Consider the following 17,851-nt stretch of genomic DNA (forward strand, 5'->3'; position numbering starts at 1 on the left):
AATTTTCTTGAAAAATCAACAAGGCCTTATCATTAATGTCATGAACCATTTCTTGTTGATACATGAGAGGAACATATAAGCATTCAATCATTTGATTGAACTTAGAGGACCATGTTTCATGTTCTTCTATGTCAAAACACAATCTTCTTGTGTTCTCATAGATAAAATATGTTCGATCATAAAACCTCCAATTACCATCCTGTGTGAAATAGTAATTAAGATACACTTTTCGAATTCCACATACAATGAAAAGTTTGCCATTTGACAAATTTTGATCATCATTCTCCAGGAGAATCTTTTGTTGTTCAATTGTCAAACAAAAAGGATTTCTATTCAACGTACGATTCAAGTTAAAAGAGCTAAACTTAGTGAATTTATTGGGAAAGAAGGAAAAGAGTGAGCAATGTTTAGATGAAAAAGACATTATATAGATGTCTATATTTATATATCAATAATGAAGGAATCTAAAAATCTATAAGTTATAAGGGAAAAAATGGAAATAACATTAATTTTCTAATTCTTTGTATGTTAATTGTAAAGTCATAGTAGCATAAGTGGTAAATTGTATTAAATAGAACTTTCATTTTTCTCTCAAAATTTAATCATGGCAACATAGAGGGAAAATGTATTAATTGTGGAGATATAAACAAAATCAGTCAAGATTTTACTTTGAAATTACTTTTGTGATGTGCAAACAAATTTAAGTAGCTAAAATATGTTGGAAACTCAATAAAATATATAAGTTAAATGATCCCTTAACATTTAGGAGTATGCATCTACGTTTTTATTCTTGAATATATCATACTTAGTTTTCTTAATAATCATTATGTATGAAGTATATTGAGCTTGCAGTTTTATCTATAAAATCAGTATTTCTAGATAGGATTTTTTATGAACTTACCAGTATTCATCAGTTACTCAAATATCCATATTTAACTTTTGTTATATAATACTTATTTGTCACGATATCTAAAGTACACCTTAGACATTACATGAAGAAAAGGATCTCATGAGGCCCTAAACAAGCCACTTGATATAAGAATGACACTATGAATATCAAATAAAGAGATTTCAACATAAGAATGAAGTACAAGTCTCAGAATTCTTTCAACTCATACTTAAGGAAATATAAAAAGATTATATGACTAAAATAATGTAGAAATCAACTATGTCTGTCAAAGCCTCTACTACAATACATATGGTTAGGACAAACCCCTAAAGCACAAACAAAGTTTGAAAATTGAAAGGACGTCAAAAGTAATAAAATGACCATAGTCTTGTCTTCGAACCATGAGGACTCACCAATCCAAGTGCTAAGTGGAGCAATCCAACCAGCCATGACTAGCTAGAGGAGCGTCACATCCTATATGACAAAATAATATAAGCACAATATGCATCAATACATTGAATATATTAAATATATGAAACATGTGTAAACGTAAACGTTATAGTATAGTGAGTTCAAAATATGATAATACATTACCAAGTAAAGTGTAGTAAAGCTAGTCAAGCCAAAATCATGGATCATGGAACAAGGTCAATGCAACATTTGAAAAGTCATAAGAAAGCTTAAATCAAATCAATGAGGAAGTTATTGAAACACATGAAGAAGAGAAAACATAGTTCTTTTGTGAGATATTTTACCACTAACCAACATAAATAGTGTGAGCTATATATATACACATACATGTACCTCTGCGTTTGAAGGCTAGCTCTTGCTTCAGATCAATCCTTATTTTGTTCAAGAAGGAGATATCTTGGCTTGTTTAAAAAATAATCGTAACAATGATGAAAAAACATAGAACATAGTTTATACATAAATTAAAACAAACATAAAGTTGATACAAGACTCCAAAAGGATAAATCATGAGTCTCAACTTATTTAATGTGTTAACTGGCTACTAAAGGCCAATAATACAATATTATTAATTTTGTTTTTGACACTCAAATCCTTAATTAATATCACTTAATTACTCCATCATAATCTCATCTTCAAGCACAACTTCACTTAAGAGTTTTTGCTTCCCCACCCAAAGTTGGTTTTAACTTCATCTGAAATTTTGTCAAATACACAAATCTTAGTGCATAGGCACTTTCTTTGAAGTTTGCTACAATGTCCACCTTCAAACTCCTCTTTGAGACAAGCTTTTCTACATGATGAGTCGGTAAAACACAATCCTTTGAAGGTTTGGCTTGTTGATTTACACATAGGCTGAGCTTGCACCTCTACAATCATTCAAAAATAGTTACAATATTATAATAAGAGACGTAAACGAAAGAAACGTTGTTCGTATAATATTTACAGGAATGTAAACAAACAAATTATTTCAAGAGTTCTCATAGTTGTTAAACGTATAGCAAATAACTTTAAAGCATGTATCAATTCACAATTCTTTAAGCTTTATTTGAACGGTTCGCAACCTATTACATTTTTTTTTTGTTATGATTTCATAACAGAATTAGAGATCTTAACTGTGTGTCAAGTCAAACTAATTCATATAAATTGAGACGGAGTGAGTAGTTAATATTTTGAGAAAATTTTTTTTGAGTAACTTTACACATTATTTAAGAGGAATAAATGATGAAGACAAACCATAGGAAACAAAGAGCATCATTGCCAAGACCACAAATGCCATGAAGCAAATGGAACGAGCCATAGTTTCTTTTAATGAGTGAAAAAGACTGGAAATGTTTTTTAAAAAAAATAATAAGAAAGAATGCAATTTAGAGTTGTGAATAAACAAGTAACTCAATGGAGGTAATTTATAGGCAGTGAAATTATAAGAGTATGCCAATAATATGTGAAGCAATGGTTGTTGGTAGGTCATAAACACAATAAACATGTTCTATTTCATTTCTTTTCTTTTTTAAAAAATGGGGAGTTCAGTAGAGAATTGAATCCCTCCATCGATAAAGAAAGATTGCAATTTATAGTTCGAACCTCTCTCCATGAATACGAATTTGATCATGCTCTAATATGATTATCAAATATTTAGTGCGAAATCAAAAAAAGAAAATAATGTTCCTCCTAAAAATAATTATAGAGTGTTGTTAATTTTAGTGTCTGTGTCTTTTGGGGAATTCAGCCCTTGAGTTTGAAGTGTAAGTGAAATAAGGTTAAGAGTTAATTATGGTTAACATTTGGAGTTTAGAAGCTTAGATCGGAATTTCGATGATTTCATTGGATTAAGGGATGAGTCTAGGTCAAAGTGAGGCCAAGGTTGAATTTTAGAGGTTCCGAGGGCAGTTTGGTATATTCAAATGAAAATTAGTTTATTGTGACTTTTATAAATTTCGGGTCAAAAATACCTCGAATCGGTGTTTCGATAGTTCAATGGAGTTCGGAACGTCGAAATTAGTAGAGTAGCATACTTGATTTGTGTGATCAGGCTTTTGAATGAATCTGGAGGGTCGTTTTCATGTTTTTGAGTGAGTCTTGGTGTTGTTGTGTGTGATGATGTTTGTTGCCCATTACTTTGTTCATTGCGATCGCGGGACTCACTCTCATGATCGCATAAGGGTATTTTGTGTATCTTTATCATGTGGGTTATGTCGTGATCGCGTAGAGTTCGTGCTCTGATCATCGCGGTCGCATGGCTTGTGTGGTGATCGCAATTGTCAAATTAAATGAGTTGACCACTATACTCATTGTGATTGCGTAACCTTGGAGTCGCAATGGCAATGAATTGTTTTTACCATTGTTTTTTTTTTCAAAATTCGGGGTGTCATCTCCATTTCATCATTTTTTTAAAAAAATTGGGAGCTAGGTAAAGGCGATTTGAAAGAATATTTTTTGAGATAAATCATTTGGGTATGTGTTTGTGATCCTAAATCCTCATTTCCCAATTATAATTTGTGATTTGAACATCAAATTCTTTGTTTTGAACTTCAAAGTTTTGAGAATTTTTCAAGAACTTGAACTTTAGAAAAAATGTCTAAAGTTGGGTCAAGCCGAGGACACAATTTCAGTCATAAAGTTTTCTTCAAACAGAAATTGTTTTATCTTTCATTTTATTTTTCTAATTTTGGCATGACCATAACACTAGATATAAATCTAGCCATACGAATTCATGATATTTTCTTATTTTTGCATGACCATAAGACCTCACCTGGACCATAAGCTTCTATTGTATTATATTTTTCTTTTTATTGAATTAAGCACAAACAAATATACTAGTTACCATAAGGTTGGGAACATTTAAATACCTATATATTATAAAGGGAAACTTTCATATAGCTAGTTAAAAATAATTAATTACTCTCCATTAGCTATAGTTTGATAATTACAATTTGTAGCTACATGTTATATGGAGTAGGGAGAAGAGCGAGACTGGCAGAGAGAGGGGGAAAAGAGTGGAGAAAGGTGAATTGTATATATATATTTGTTAGATAACTGTATACTATACACATATATTTGTATATATGGCAAGATAGATTGGGAGAAGGAGGAGAGAGGAGAGCGAGACTAGGAGAGACCCAAGCAAGACTGCGACAGAGAGGAGAGACGTAAGCGAGATCGAGAGAGGGAGGAGAGAGGCAAGCGAGAGAGGACATAGAGTGGGAGAGAGGTGAATTGTATATGTATATAATTATATATAACTGTACATTATACATATACATTTGTATAAATGGCAAGCGAGATTGAGAGAGCGAGGAGAGAAGCGAGCGAGATTGAGAGAGGAGGAGAGAGGCGAGCGAGAGAGGGAAGAGAGTTGAATTGTATATGTATATAGGTTAAGAAATTGTATGTTATACATATTTAGTTGTATATCCTGGCAAATTATACATATACAAACCTAACTAATTATACAAACTCGAAATCAACCCACATTATTAATGTATAATGTTAGTCGCGAATGATAATTATAGCAAACTATAACAATGATGAATAATTAAATAGTATAAGTTTGCATAGCCGCGTAATTTTCCCAATTATAAATCAAATTGCGATGATAAAGGGATGAATTTTATTATTTTTCCTAATTTTACAGTGAATGGTAAATTCGTAGCATAAATGGTAAAGGATTTAGTTAACATATATTTAGCGATGTGTTCATTTTTTTTAAAAAAATATAAAATAATTAGAGCAACAAAAGATATATTTCTTAATGTCCTTTATTATACTTGAGTATTTACAAATAAAGAATTTCATTTACAAATAAAATTTATATTGTATTTTTTAATCATTTACGTGTAACTATAAAAACTAATAGAGCTTAAATAAAAATAATTTTTTCTTGCATTTGTAACAACATCTTCAAAAACTAAATGAACACATTAAAATCTAATTATAGCAGCAGGGGGGAGGGTTATTCGTGAAAATAGTCAAAAGTTCAATAAAAATCATGCATTTGACCAAATTTAATAATAGTGACATTTTGCAATAAGAATCCCATTTATCAAATCAAATATAATACCTATTATGATTATTAAATAAACCACACATACACTTTAATAAGGTGGGAAGGAAACTAAACAAATAAAATTACTAGGCGAATTCATTTATTTTTTTAAAAAATAATAATAAGAGAAATACCTCATTAATTAGCAGAATTCCATCTATCTAAACTATACAATATGTACTAAAATGTGAAATGCTTCGCCTATCAAGTTAAATAAGAAGTCATCATGATTTAAGAAATTATAAATGGTAATATTTTCTAACTTGTGAAATACCCTTTCAATAAATTGGTTTTTCTCTATTTAAAGAATTTTCAAAATTCTGTTTTTTTTTCTTTACAAATTTAAGAAATTGAACATGCAAAACAAAATGAAGATATCATAACTAGATAGAATTAAAATAACAATAATTATGAAGAGTAAAACAAAATAAAAATAGATGAACATTATTTTCAAAACAAACTTAATTATTTGATATAGGAAATATTAGAGGTAAGACCATAAGTCTTCCATCTTACAATATTCTTTCTAACATCGAATAAAATAGTAGAGATCTATCTAACCCTTACCATATAAGTAACTTCTTCAAAAAAGAAAAAAAAACTAAACAACAATTAAAAAAACTAAGCCCTCCATGGACATAGACTCGATCAAGTCGTTTATAGAATGCTGACGACTATTTTCCACTTAATAAGTAAAGGGGAGAGAGAAGAAAGGCTTAGTGAGAGCTTTATAAGGTCAAGCATATATAAGTCACTTTAATTTTCTTTATCAATTGGCATTCTAAAGCGACATAATGGACAAACATGATTGATTTCAAGCCATTGAATAATGCAATCTCCATAAAAAACATGCTTGCAAGGCATACGAGTTAGTTCAACAATGTCCTTTGTAATCAACTTGCCAAGACATATCATACAAGTTTCACCAAAACTCTTGTCACCATTCAATGTCTCTACTTTCACCTTCCCAAGCCCTTCAATAGCATCCTTTGATGTTGGAACTACAGGCATAAACACACGAGTTTCTTCCAAGGTCATCAAATCCATCGCGACTTGTTCTTCTATTAACCCTAGCTCGTCCTCATTAGCTTCCTCGTGGTCATGACCTTGATAAATATTTGCAATTGTCTGAGGAATACGCTAGGCTATGTCAATGATGATTGAGATATTCTTAGATATATCATTTTCTTGAACAATCAACAAGGCCTTATCCTTAATGTCTTGAACCATTTCTTGTTGATACATGAGAGGAACATATAAAGATTCAACCATTTGACTGAACTTAGAGGACCATGTTTCATGTTCTTCTATGCCAAAACATAATCTTCTCGTGTTCTCATAGATGAAATATGTTCGATCATAAAACCTCCAACTACCATCCTGTGTGAAATAGTAATTAAGATACACTTTTCGAATCCCACATAGAATGAAAAGTTTGCCCTTTGACAAATTTTGATCATCATTCTCTGGGAGGTCCTTTTGATGTTCAATTGTCCAACAATAAGGATTCCTAACCATCGTATGATTCAAGTTAGAAGAGCTAGACTTAGTGAATTGATGGGGGAAAGGAAGCAAAGAGTGAGCAATGTTTAGATGAAAAAGACATTATATAGATGTATATAATTATATAATGAATCAAGGAATCTAAAAATCTATAAATCAAATCTAATTATAAGGGAAACATGGAAATAACATTAATTTTCTAATTTTTGGTATGTTGACTGTAAAGTCATAGTATTATAAGTGGTAAATTGTATTAAATAAAACTTTCATTTTTCTCTCAAAATTTAATCAAGGCAACAAAGAGGAAAAATGTATTAATTGTTGAAATATAGACAAAATCTGTCAAGATTTTACTTTGAATTTTTTTTTGTGACGTTCAAACAAATTTAAATAGCTAAAACATGTTGTTGGAAACTCAATATATAAATGCATAACTTAAATGATCCCTTAAAATTTAGGAGTACGCATCTTCGTTTTTATTCTATAAAATATCATAGTTTGTTTTCTTACTAAACATTATGTATGCTACATGTCACTAAGTTCCTTAACATATAATGGAAGTTTTATTACAACAAATTCGATTATCAGGGATAAATAATTTCGTCAGTTATAAATTATATTTTGTTACTAAAAAACTTGTGAGAGGAAAAATAATTCGTCAATTAGTCGTTACTAAATGTGTGTGTCTAAAAGTAAACAAAGACGATTTAGTGCTTTGTCACTAAAAGTATTATATTAACTACAAAAAGAAAAATCGTCCCCAAATACTTAAACATTTGTGACAATTTTATTTGTCATATAATTATGTTTATTTTTAGTTAGTATTATGTTTTGTCACTAAAATGTTATCACTACCGACAAAATTATATCGTCGCTAATTATTTTACTTCAATCAGTGACGACGTCAATTATCTCTAAAGTTATATGTATTTTGTAGTTAAACTAAATCTAATTTTGTCACTAATGACTATATTTTATATATACAAAAAATTATATTTTCTTTAACCCCTCCTTAGTAGGGCCCACATTATGCTTTGTTGGAAACTCAAACCCATAACCTTCAGGTTTGAAGTGACAAGTTCTTACCATTTGATCAACTTTCTCTTATGTAGAGCCGTCAATATGGGCTAGGACTGTTGGGTCGACCTGGTCTAATCCGAAATTTCATTGGGCTGGGCTACGATTTTTTGAAACTCATATGAGAAAAGAGTTTTTTAGCCCGGCCTGAATAAGTCTGGTGATTTGTGGGGTTTGAAAAATATCGGTAGGGCCAGCGCGTAGGCCAATAAAAATCGATCAAAAAATATAATATAATATAATATTAACTTTAAAATTAAAGATAGTCCAAACTCAAAACAATTAGTTTAATGTTTCTATTTAGATAATTTATACGTTTACTTTAAAAAAAAAACTTGATAAATATTTTCAAGATAATTTTATTTGTGAATTTTATTTAAAAGTAGTATAATTAACATCATGCTATATTGTTTTGTCGATATTTATGATAATGTTTTCAATTATAGTTTATAATTTAATTTAATAATTCTAAAAATAATATAATTTTAAAAAAAGTGGGCTGGACCAGCAAGTCAGTAGCCCACGTACTTGTCAGTTGGACCGGTCATTTTCTGGTCCACACCAAAAATTAGCTAGCCCCGCCTGGCCCGTGAAATGTCGAAGTTTGTATTGGTCAACCTGAATGGGGTGACCTAGCCCGTACTGACAACTCTACTCTTATATCACATTTTTATTTTTATTTTAACTTCATTCACTTCTTTCACATTAAACTTCGGTATATATAACATATTATATGATTATTAATACATTTAAGCAAATGCATGAAATTTACCGCCCACAATTATTTAAAATGTAGATTATATTTTAAATATATTATATATTTTATAAAATACCTTTCAATATATTCAGTATGATTCGTCATTATAAATTTTAAAAATTATTTAGTACAATTATAAATTTATATAAAATTAAACTTTTGACTTTATTTTAAATAATTGAATAATCAGTTCAACTCGAGCAGTAAATCAATTGTTTTAAAAAAACATCAATATTCATATCTATAGTACTTCATCATAATATATTGGGAAAATGCACAATTACCCCCTAAGCTATAACCAACATCCTAGAGACACATTAACTAAACTAAAGTCCTATTAGCCCCCTTAACTTTTTTTTTTTGTAATTTTGTACATCTTTTGTCTTACGTGGCACACTCCGTGACTCCACACGATTGAGGCACCGAGAGATATTTGGAGGCCACATAAGCCAAAAAGTTGCACAAAATTACAAAAAAAAAAAGAAGTTCGGGAGGTAATAGGACCTTAGAATAGTTAAGGTGTGTCTTTGAGATTTCAATCATAGTCTAGCGGGGTACTTGTGCATTTTTACTAATATATATTTCTGATTGGTTCATTTCTTTCATTTGTGCTTTCATTATTTAGTTTATTTCAATTTTCACACTGATGGAAAAAAGTTAATAGAAATTCATGAAAATTTTTGCACCTTTGTGAAGTCTAAGTTTGTAAATCGATCTTATCTCTGTATAGTTGCTCTACCTACGTCTGTGGAATTACTATTAAATATGTAATTATTTTTAAATAGAAGCAAATAGATCGACTTAGTCTATGAAGTTCACCAATCATAAATCAGTAGAAACACACAAAAATTACACCAAGACTTGAGAAATTATCTTTTTCTATCGTCTTTATCGACAAATGTGTATGAAATTAAAAAAAAGTGTTAAACTAACAAATAGTAGCAATCTAGTGGTAGAACCATACACTACTCACGGTACTTATAACCTAGATTGTAGTTTTCAAATGATGCATTTTATAATCGCATTATTTATGAAAATTTATGAATTGAATTTTTTCATTTTTACAGAATCCATTGAATTCGTCGGATTTAATATTTTCCCTCACCAATGAATGAATGGTCTCTGTCTATATTTTTTATGAAGCACTTGTATTATTCTTTTTGTAAGTTGTCACTTGTGATTATGAACAACTTTAGCCAAAAAAAAGAATTTAGCTATGAATTTTTTTCGTAGCAAATAGTTGAAATATTCACTACAAATTTTAAGTCGTCACTATTTAACACCTTACATATTTTGTGATAATTTTTTTGTTACTACTAAATCACATATTGATTAGAGGCAATAAAATCTTTGTCACCAATTATTTATATTATTAGCGACGAAAATAAATGTCATAATTAAATGTAAAATTTATAATATTTAACTACGAACTATAATTTGTCGATACTGTAACAAAAAAAATTTTTGAATAAAATTTTTTTGTGTCCAAAAATTAAATTTTATGACAAAAAATAATTTGTCATGAATTAGATACACTATTAGTGATAAAATAATGTGCCACCGATAACTTTAAATTTGTGACTAACACTACTTAACAAATGACGCCAATAATATTTTTAGTGGGAAATTTTAGTTGAAATTTTTTTGCTAAAAGTGAGAATTTTGATGTTTGATCACTAAAAGTATGTGTCTCATAAATTTAAGTACGAAAAATAAATTTAGTCACCAAACCGAATAATTAGCGATGAGTTTTATGTTGGAGCTAATAATTTCGAATCTATATGTCATATTTTTATGAACTTACCCATATTGATGAGCTACACAAATATCCATATTTAGCGGATATCCAAAATACACCTAACACGTGACATAGAGAAAAGGATCTCATGAGGCCCTAAACGAACCACTTGACATAAGAATGGCACAATGAATATCAAATAACGAGATTTCAATATAAGAATGAAATAAAATTCTAGAACTCTTTCATCTCATAAGGAAATACCAAGAGAGTACATGACTAAAATAATGCCAAAATCAACTATGTCTATCAAAGCCTCTACTTAGGGTGTGCATCGGTCGGTTCGATTCGGTCTTATGTATTATCGGTTCATTTTATCAGTTTTTGATTTGTAAATATGCTAACCCGATAACAAACCAATAAGATATTCTTTATCAGTTTTTGATTTATCTATTTTTGATAGTTATCGATTCGGTTTCCGGTTTATCCAATAAGAAAATATTCATAAAATATTATAGGACTTCTTACTTATCTAATTATAATACGAAGGTTAGAATTACATTTCACCACCAAAACATAGTATGAGATTTTTTTTGTTAATTAAATTACGGATCTTTACAAACTTGCAAATGCTACAACCTAAAATTACAAACTAAAACTAAAATCAAATAGTCCTACAAGACTAAAACTAAAATCAAAAGCTACAATTGCAAACCCTTACATTAGTTTTAAGGTTTTTAGTAAACAATAAAAACTAGTCAAGCGGCCCAGTGTGAAGTGGATAGTGTACTAATAATTTGATATAATTATAGTGTCTAGTGATATATTATATTATTGATATTTAGTTATTAGGGAGGGTAAAATAGTAAATTATTACCATCTTATTGGGTTATCGATTTACTCAATAATCCAACAGTAAAATCCGATACCAAACCAATAACCCAATAACTATTTTTTATAAACCCATTAAAAATTCAATAACGCAATTACCAATAATAACAACCCAATAAAATTTTTCTCGGTTTGATTTATCGGTTAGTTTAGTTTTCGCACACCCCTAGCCTCCACTATAATACATATGGTTAGGACAAACCCCTAATTTGACCATGGTTGTCACGCCCCGAGCCTACACCCTAGGCGGGACCGACACTCGAAGACTATTGTTGGCCCCTAAGTGAACCCCTGTCCTGACTACTTAAATCAGCCGAAGACAAAATCTCAAGTTTGACATGAGTAAAACATAAGAAAAGGAAATATGCATGTCCTAACTTTGGCCAAAATGGTACTTGAGTCTTAATAACTGAAAACAACTCCAACTGAAGTACATTACTCTATGAAGCCTCTAAAGTGTCTAGAGAGAAAAGTTGGGACAGACCCCACAACATCCTAAAATCTAAGCTAATATAGAAATGAAAAGGATGTCCTCCAGAATGCAAGGAGGCTCACCACAAACTCTGAAGCTCAATCTGGAATCAACGAAGTGTTGCGTGTTGATCCTGGGTACCTGCGTCTGCATCATGAAATGATGCAAACCAACTGGCATCAGTACATTGAATGTACAAGTATGCGAGTTGGAAATCTAAACAACGACTTAAGCTTGAAGGGATTAGATGAACTTACCTTGGCTCTGCTCAACTCAAGAGTATACTTAACTCAAATGATATACATAGTAGTTTAAATCACATTCATGATGTGTGTGTGTGTGTGTGTGTATATATATATATATATATGAGTGAAGACAACTTAGTTCATTAAAGAAATGCAATAAGAAATTTTACTTATATAAGAAAGTTAACAACCATCACTATGAGCCTGAGTGATGATACAACGTCTTACCTCACGTTGCAAGAGGACCATTCTACACCTTGCCATCGGTATAGGACGTTACCCAACTTAGTGGATCCACTAGCTCTGCTTACGTGATCATCTCAAATGTATGACACGTCAATTCCCATGTTGGCTACATGGTTTACATGGAGACTTGAGTTAATATGAACTCTCATCTCCACATCGGTGCTTAATACTACTCCCAAAAATGTACTTTAGCTCATACTTTTAATAAAACTTCCTTCCGTTGGGTTGAGATAATTTACTGAACCCATTAGCTTTAAAAATCTCCTTTTTGGAATCAATGTTCCACTTTTACTTCAAAACTCTTCTGGAACTTCTAGATCCCCTCTTTACTCAAATGTGAAACATTTATAAAGCTCTATGGGATACTTAGTTACCTTATATGTTTTTGAGAATTGAACTCAACTCTTGCTCTTTATTTAACTTGAAAATTTAATTCTTAGGGAATACTTAGTTCCCTTATAGCTTTTGATATATGAACTCAACTCTTTACTTGACTTAACTTGAAACTTTAAATCTTTGGGAATACTTATTTCCCTTATAGCTTTTGAGATATGAACTCAACTCTTTACTTGATTTTATTTGAAACTTTAACTCTTAGGGAATACTTAGTTTCCTTATAGCTTTTCAGATAGGAACTCAATTCTTTACTTGACTTAACTTGAAACTCTAACTCTTCCCTGAATACTTAGTTCCCTTATAGATTTTGAGAAATGAACTCAAACTCTTTACTAGACTTGAATTTTAAGTCTTTAAAACAAAGTTAAAACATTTATGAAATACTTTAAAAGAATTTACCTTTTCTTGCTTCTTAACTTCTAGACTTGGCTATTAACCTGTTTGACTTTGACCTTACTTTCCTTGAATTGAATTATGGATTCAAATATCATGATATCATGTTTATGGATGATTTCATGATATTTAGATGTACTTTAGAGTGTTGTAAACAACTAGGAATGAGGGTCACATCACTTAGGAACTAGTACGAAAAGATAGGGAAAGAATGGGGTATCCAGGGGGTCCTGACGCTCTGAAAGGCACGGAGAGCCATAATTTGACGGGCAGAGGCTGTCCTCAGGCACTCTGAGAGGCGCTCCAAAGTCTGACGGACACACTTTGTCCTGAGGGGCTTTGGAGGCGCGGCGCCCTGGCGTTCCTCCAATGGGTTTTCCGACTTTCTTCTTTTCTTTTTCATCTCTAACCCTTTCCAACCTCCCATAGATCCCACAACTAACACTTATGATCTCTAATTAAATTTTTATCTAATGATTTAGACCTAAAAACAGTCCTAAAACATGGATTACAACTAACACCAATCAACAACAATCCAAACAACAAGAACGTCAAACTTTGTTTCAAGATTCTAACTTCTAACATAAGTTAATTCATGAACTTGACTGACTTGAATGAAATTGGTGTTGGATGAAGTAACCCAACACAAAATATCCCACATACCTTGTTAGGAGTCACCCCCGACGAAAATCCACGAAGCTAAACTTGGTGTTTTCGCGTCTTCTTCTTTCTTCTCCTCTTTTCTTCTTACTTTCAAAACCCTAGTCTATTTTTCTGTGTGTAAACTGAATGCGATCAGTTTAGCCCCAACATATTAATCCAAAACGAAATAATTTAACTTAAAGAAAAGACCAAAATACCCTTATTGAATCCGGTAGTGGAATGTTCCCTACTCAATAGCCTGTCTTCTGAGGTCATATCTCACTCATACGACCTTGGAAGTTCGTACACTTGACGTCGTTTGAAAGATCTTTCAACAATCTTTCCATCCATATAAATAACTCACTTAAAATTCTCCTGAGATGGAAGTTATGATCGTTTGGAAATGGCCAAAACCTACTTTGAAATCTGGTAATCTTTCAGATTTTCCCATTTTTTGTCCAAATTTGTTTCTCCTTACTTTTCTTAGCTAAATTTGTGTTTATTTAGAATATGAGATGTTACAATATCTCCCCCTTGGTAACATTCGTCCTCAAATGAGAATTGTTTCTCTAAGCTAAAGGATAGAAATTTTATTTCGGCACTCAACGACTCAAAGCAACTAATACATGCTAATACATAACCTCATAAAGTGTTAAGAAGAGAGTTTATTACCTGGATTTTCCTCTTCTCCAGATTCAAAGAGATGTGGATATCTCTTCTTCATATCCTCCTCTGCTTCCCAAGTCGCTTTTTCAACAAATTAGTTCCTACAAAGGACCTTGACTGAAGCAACTTCTTTTGTCCTCAACTTGTGAACCTACCGATCCAAAATCTGAACCAGAACTTCTTCATAGGATAAGTTATTCCTAATCCTAACATTCTCTGTTAGTACTACCAATGAAGTAAGATTGAAATATGGAATACTGGATGAATCGCTTCTAACTCTTAGGGTAGCTCCAACTCATAAGACACATTGCCCACTCTTTTGGAGATTCAATAAGGTCCAATATACCGGGGACTAAGTTTCACCTTTCTACCGAACCTCATAACTCCTTTCATAGGTGAAAACTTTAGGTACATCCAATCATCAACTTCAAACTCTAATGGACTTCTTCTAACGTCTGTGTATGACTTTTGGCAACTTTGCTTTGTCTTCAACCTTTCTTAAATCACTTTCATCTTATACATAGATTGGTGAACTAAACATGGTCCTATCAACTAAATTTGCACCTTCTCCCATAGAGAGCTTCATATGGAGTCAATTGGATGCTCGAATGATAACTTTTGTTGTAAGCGAACTCGACGAGAGGTAGGTGATCATCCCAATTTCCTTTGAAGTCGATCACACAAGCTCTAAGAATATATTCCAAGGTATGGATAGGTTGATCCTATTGTCCATCTGTCTGAGGATGAAAAACAATACTCAAATTCACCTTTGATCCCAAACCTTTCTGAAAAGATTTCCAGAATTGTGCAGTAAATTTTGCACCCCTGTCTGAAATAATGGAGATCGGAACTCCATGAAGTCTTACCACTTCTTGAAGGTTCAACTTAGCATAATACTCAACTAAATAGGTAGTCTTGACCGGCAAGAAATGGGCTGACTTTGTCATTCTGTCGACAATCACCCAAATGGAATCATGTTGCCTTCGCGATATTGGCAAGCTTGTGATGAAGTTCATATTAATCATCTCCCACTTCCATTCCGGAAGTTCTATATTCTGAGCTAAACCTCCTAGTCTTTGGTGTGCTACCTTCACTTGTTGATAATTTGAACACGTGGAAGCAAATTCAACAATATCTTTCTTCATGCCTTCATACCAATACACCACTCTCAAATCACGGTACATTTTGGTGTAACCTGGATGAATGGAATGTCTGGAGCTATTAGCCTCCTCCAAGATTCTCTCTTGAAGTCCATCCACCTTAGGTACACATAATCTGCCTTGGTATTTCAGCACCCCATATCACCCTTGTTCGAAAGCCAATACTCTTCAGCTATGGACACTTGCATTCAAATCAAGCAGAATGGGGTCTTGGTCTTGCTTCTCTTTCACTGATCTCACACAAAGGATGATCAGCCCCATTGGTTACCACTATGCCTCCTTCTGTGAGTCCATAAGTGTGACTCCCAAATGGGCAAGTCTGTGCACATCTTTTGCTAACTGCCTCTTTTCTTCTTCGACATGAGAAGTACTTCCCATGGAAAACCTTATTAAGGCATCAACAACCACATTAGCCTTACATGGGTGGTAAGAATACACATGTCATAATCCTTGAGTAATTTCAACCACCTTCTCTATCTGAGGCTAGGCTATTTCTAAGTAAACACATATTGGAGGCTTTTGTGTTCAGTGAATATATCCACATGAACACCATATAAATAATGACGTCATATCTTCAATGCAAATACTACTCCAGCCAATTCTAAGTCATGAGTTAGATCATTCTTCTCATTTACTTTCAACAGTCTAGAAGCATAAGCTATAACCTTGGCTTTCTGCATTAACACACAGCCCAAGCCAACTCTTGATGCATCGCAATACACCACAAAGCCTTGAGTACCCTTTGGTAAGGTCAAAACCAGATCGGTAGTCATTCTATTTTTCAACGCCTGAAAGCTTTTCTCACAAGCTTCAAACCATTGAAACTTAACTTTCTTCTGAGTTAACTTGGTCAAAGGAGAAGAGATATATGACAATACTTTAATAAATCTCCTATAATACCCATCAAAACCCAAGAAAATCCTTATATCTATTGGAGATGTGGGTCTAGTCCAACTATGAACTGCTTCTATCTTCTGAGTGTCAACTTTAATACCTTCACCAGAAATAATGTGTCCTAGGAACGCCAAAGACTTAAGACAAAACTCACACTTGGAGAACTTGGCATATATCTTCTTATATCTCAAAGTCTGAAGAACAACACTTAGATGACCAGCATGATCTTCTTCATTCCTTGAATAAATCAGTGTGTCATCAATAAAGACGATGACAAACAAATCTAAATAAGGTTTGAAGACTCTGTTCATAAGATCCATGAATGTTGCAGGTATGTTAGTCAAACAAAAGGACATAACCAGAAATTCGTAATGCCCATACCTTGAAAGTTGTCTTGGGAATATCACTTGCCTTAACCTTCAACTGATGATAGCCTGATCTGAGTTCAATTCTGGAAAAGCAAGAAGCACCCTGAAGTTGATCTAAGAGGTCATCTATCCTTAGAAGGGAATATTATTCTTGATGGTCACCTTATTTAACTGACGGTAATCTTTACACATCCTAAGGGACCCATCCTTATTTCTAACAAAAAATACAGGAGCGCCCCAAGGTGAGACACTTGGTCGAATAAAGACTTTGTCTAACAGATCTTTCAACTGCTCCTTTAACTCTTTTAACTCTGCTGGTGCCATTCTATATGACGGAATAGAGATAGGATGAGTATCTGGGATGACATCTATGCCGAAGTCTGTCTCTCTTTCAGGAGGGACTCCGGGTAGATCATTAGGAAAGTAATCTGGAAACTCACTAACTATAGGGACTCCGGGTAGATCATTAGGAAAGAATTCTGGAAACTCATTATCTATAGGAACTCACTAAAGGGAAGGTACCTCAACAATTGAGTCATTAACTCGGACTAAGTGCTAGATACATCCCTTAGAAACTAACTTCCTCTCCTTAAGGTATGAAATGAAGCGACCCTTAGACATTGTGGAACTACTAGCCCACTCTATGACTGGCTCATTTAGACTCTGGAATTTGACAACTCAAAAACTGCAATCTATTGATGCATAACAGGCATGGAGACAGTCTATACCTAGAATGACATCAAATTACACCATGTCTAACTATATTAAATCATTCATGGTACTCTTGTGATTGACGAAGACACGACAATCACGATAGACTCTTTCCTCTAGAATAACTCCCCAACAGGTGTAGAAACACAAAAAGGTTCACAAAGCTTTTCAGGGAGAATTTCAAACTGATTTGCAACATAAGGAGTTACAAAGGATAAATTTTCTCTTGGGTCAAATAAAGATTAAACATAAAATGTAAAGACTTTGATCATACCCGTGACAACATCTAG

At 32.5% G+C, this 17,851-nt stretch overlaps 1 protein-coding gene across 1 annotated transcript; it reads right to left on the minus strand.

Moving 5' to 3' along the window:
• Nucleotides 1–1,789: 1,789 nt before the first annotated feature.
• On the minus strand, nucleotides 1,790–2,730 carry LOC101254607 (defensin-like protein). The gene is made up of 2 exons (XM_019214778.3): nucleotides 2,594–2,730; nucleotides 1,790–2,226 (listed from the first exon to the last, which is right to left on the minus strand). Exons 1-2 carry the CDS (start codon nucleotides 2,655–2,657, stop codon nucleotides 2,009–2,011), a joined length of 282 nt encoding a protein of 93 aa, XP_019070323.1. The 5' UTR covers nucleotides 2,658–2,730; the 3' UTR covers nucleotides 1,790–2,008.
• Between the last annotated feature and the right edge of the window lie 15,121 nt (nucleotides 2,731–17,851).

Source organism: Solanum lycopersicum, chromosome 7, assembly GCF_036512215.1.
Source record: "Solanum lycopersicum chromosome 7, SLM_r2.1".
NCBI lineage: Eukaryota > Viridiplantae > Streptophyta > Magnoliopsida > Solanales > Solanaceae > Solanum > Solanum lycopersicum.

What these genes read in the sequence shown, in the direction of transcription:
- LOC101254607 (XM_019214778.3), bottom strand. Translation starts at nt 2,657, where the DNA reads ATGGCTCGTTCCATTTGCTTCATGGCATTTGTGGTCTTGGCAATGATG. An exon ending in GATGCTCTTTGTTTCCTATG is followed by an intron (nt 2,227 to 2,593) that starts GTTTGTCTTCAT and finishes GAATGATTGTAG; the next exon opens with AGGTGCAAGCTCAGCCTATG.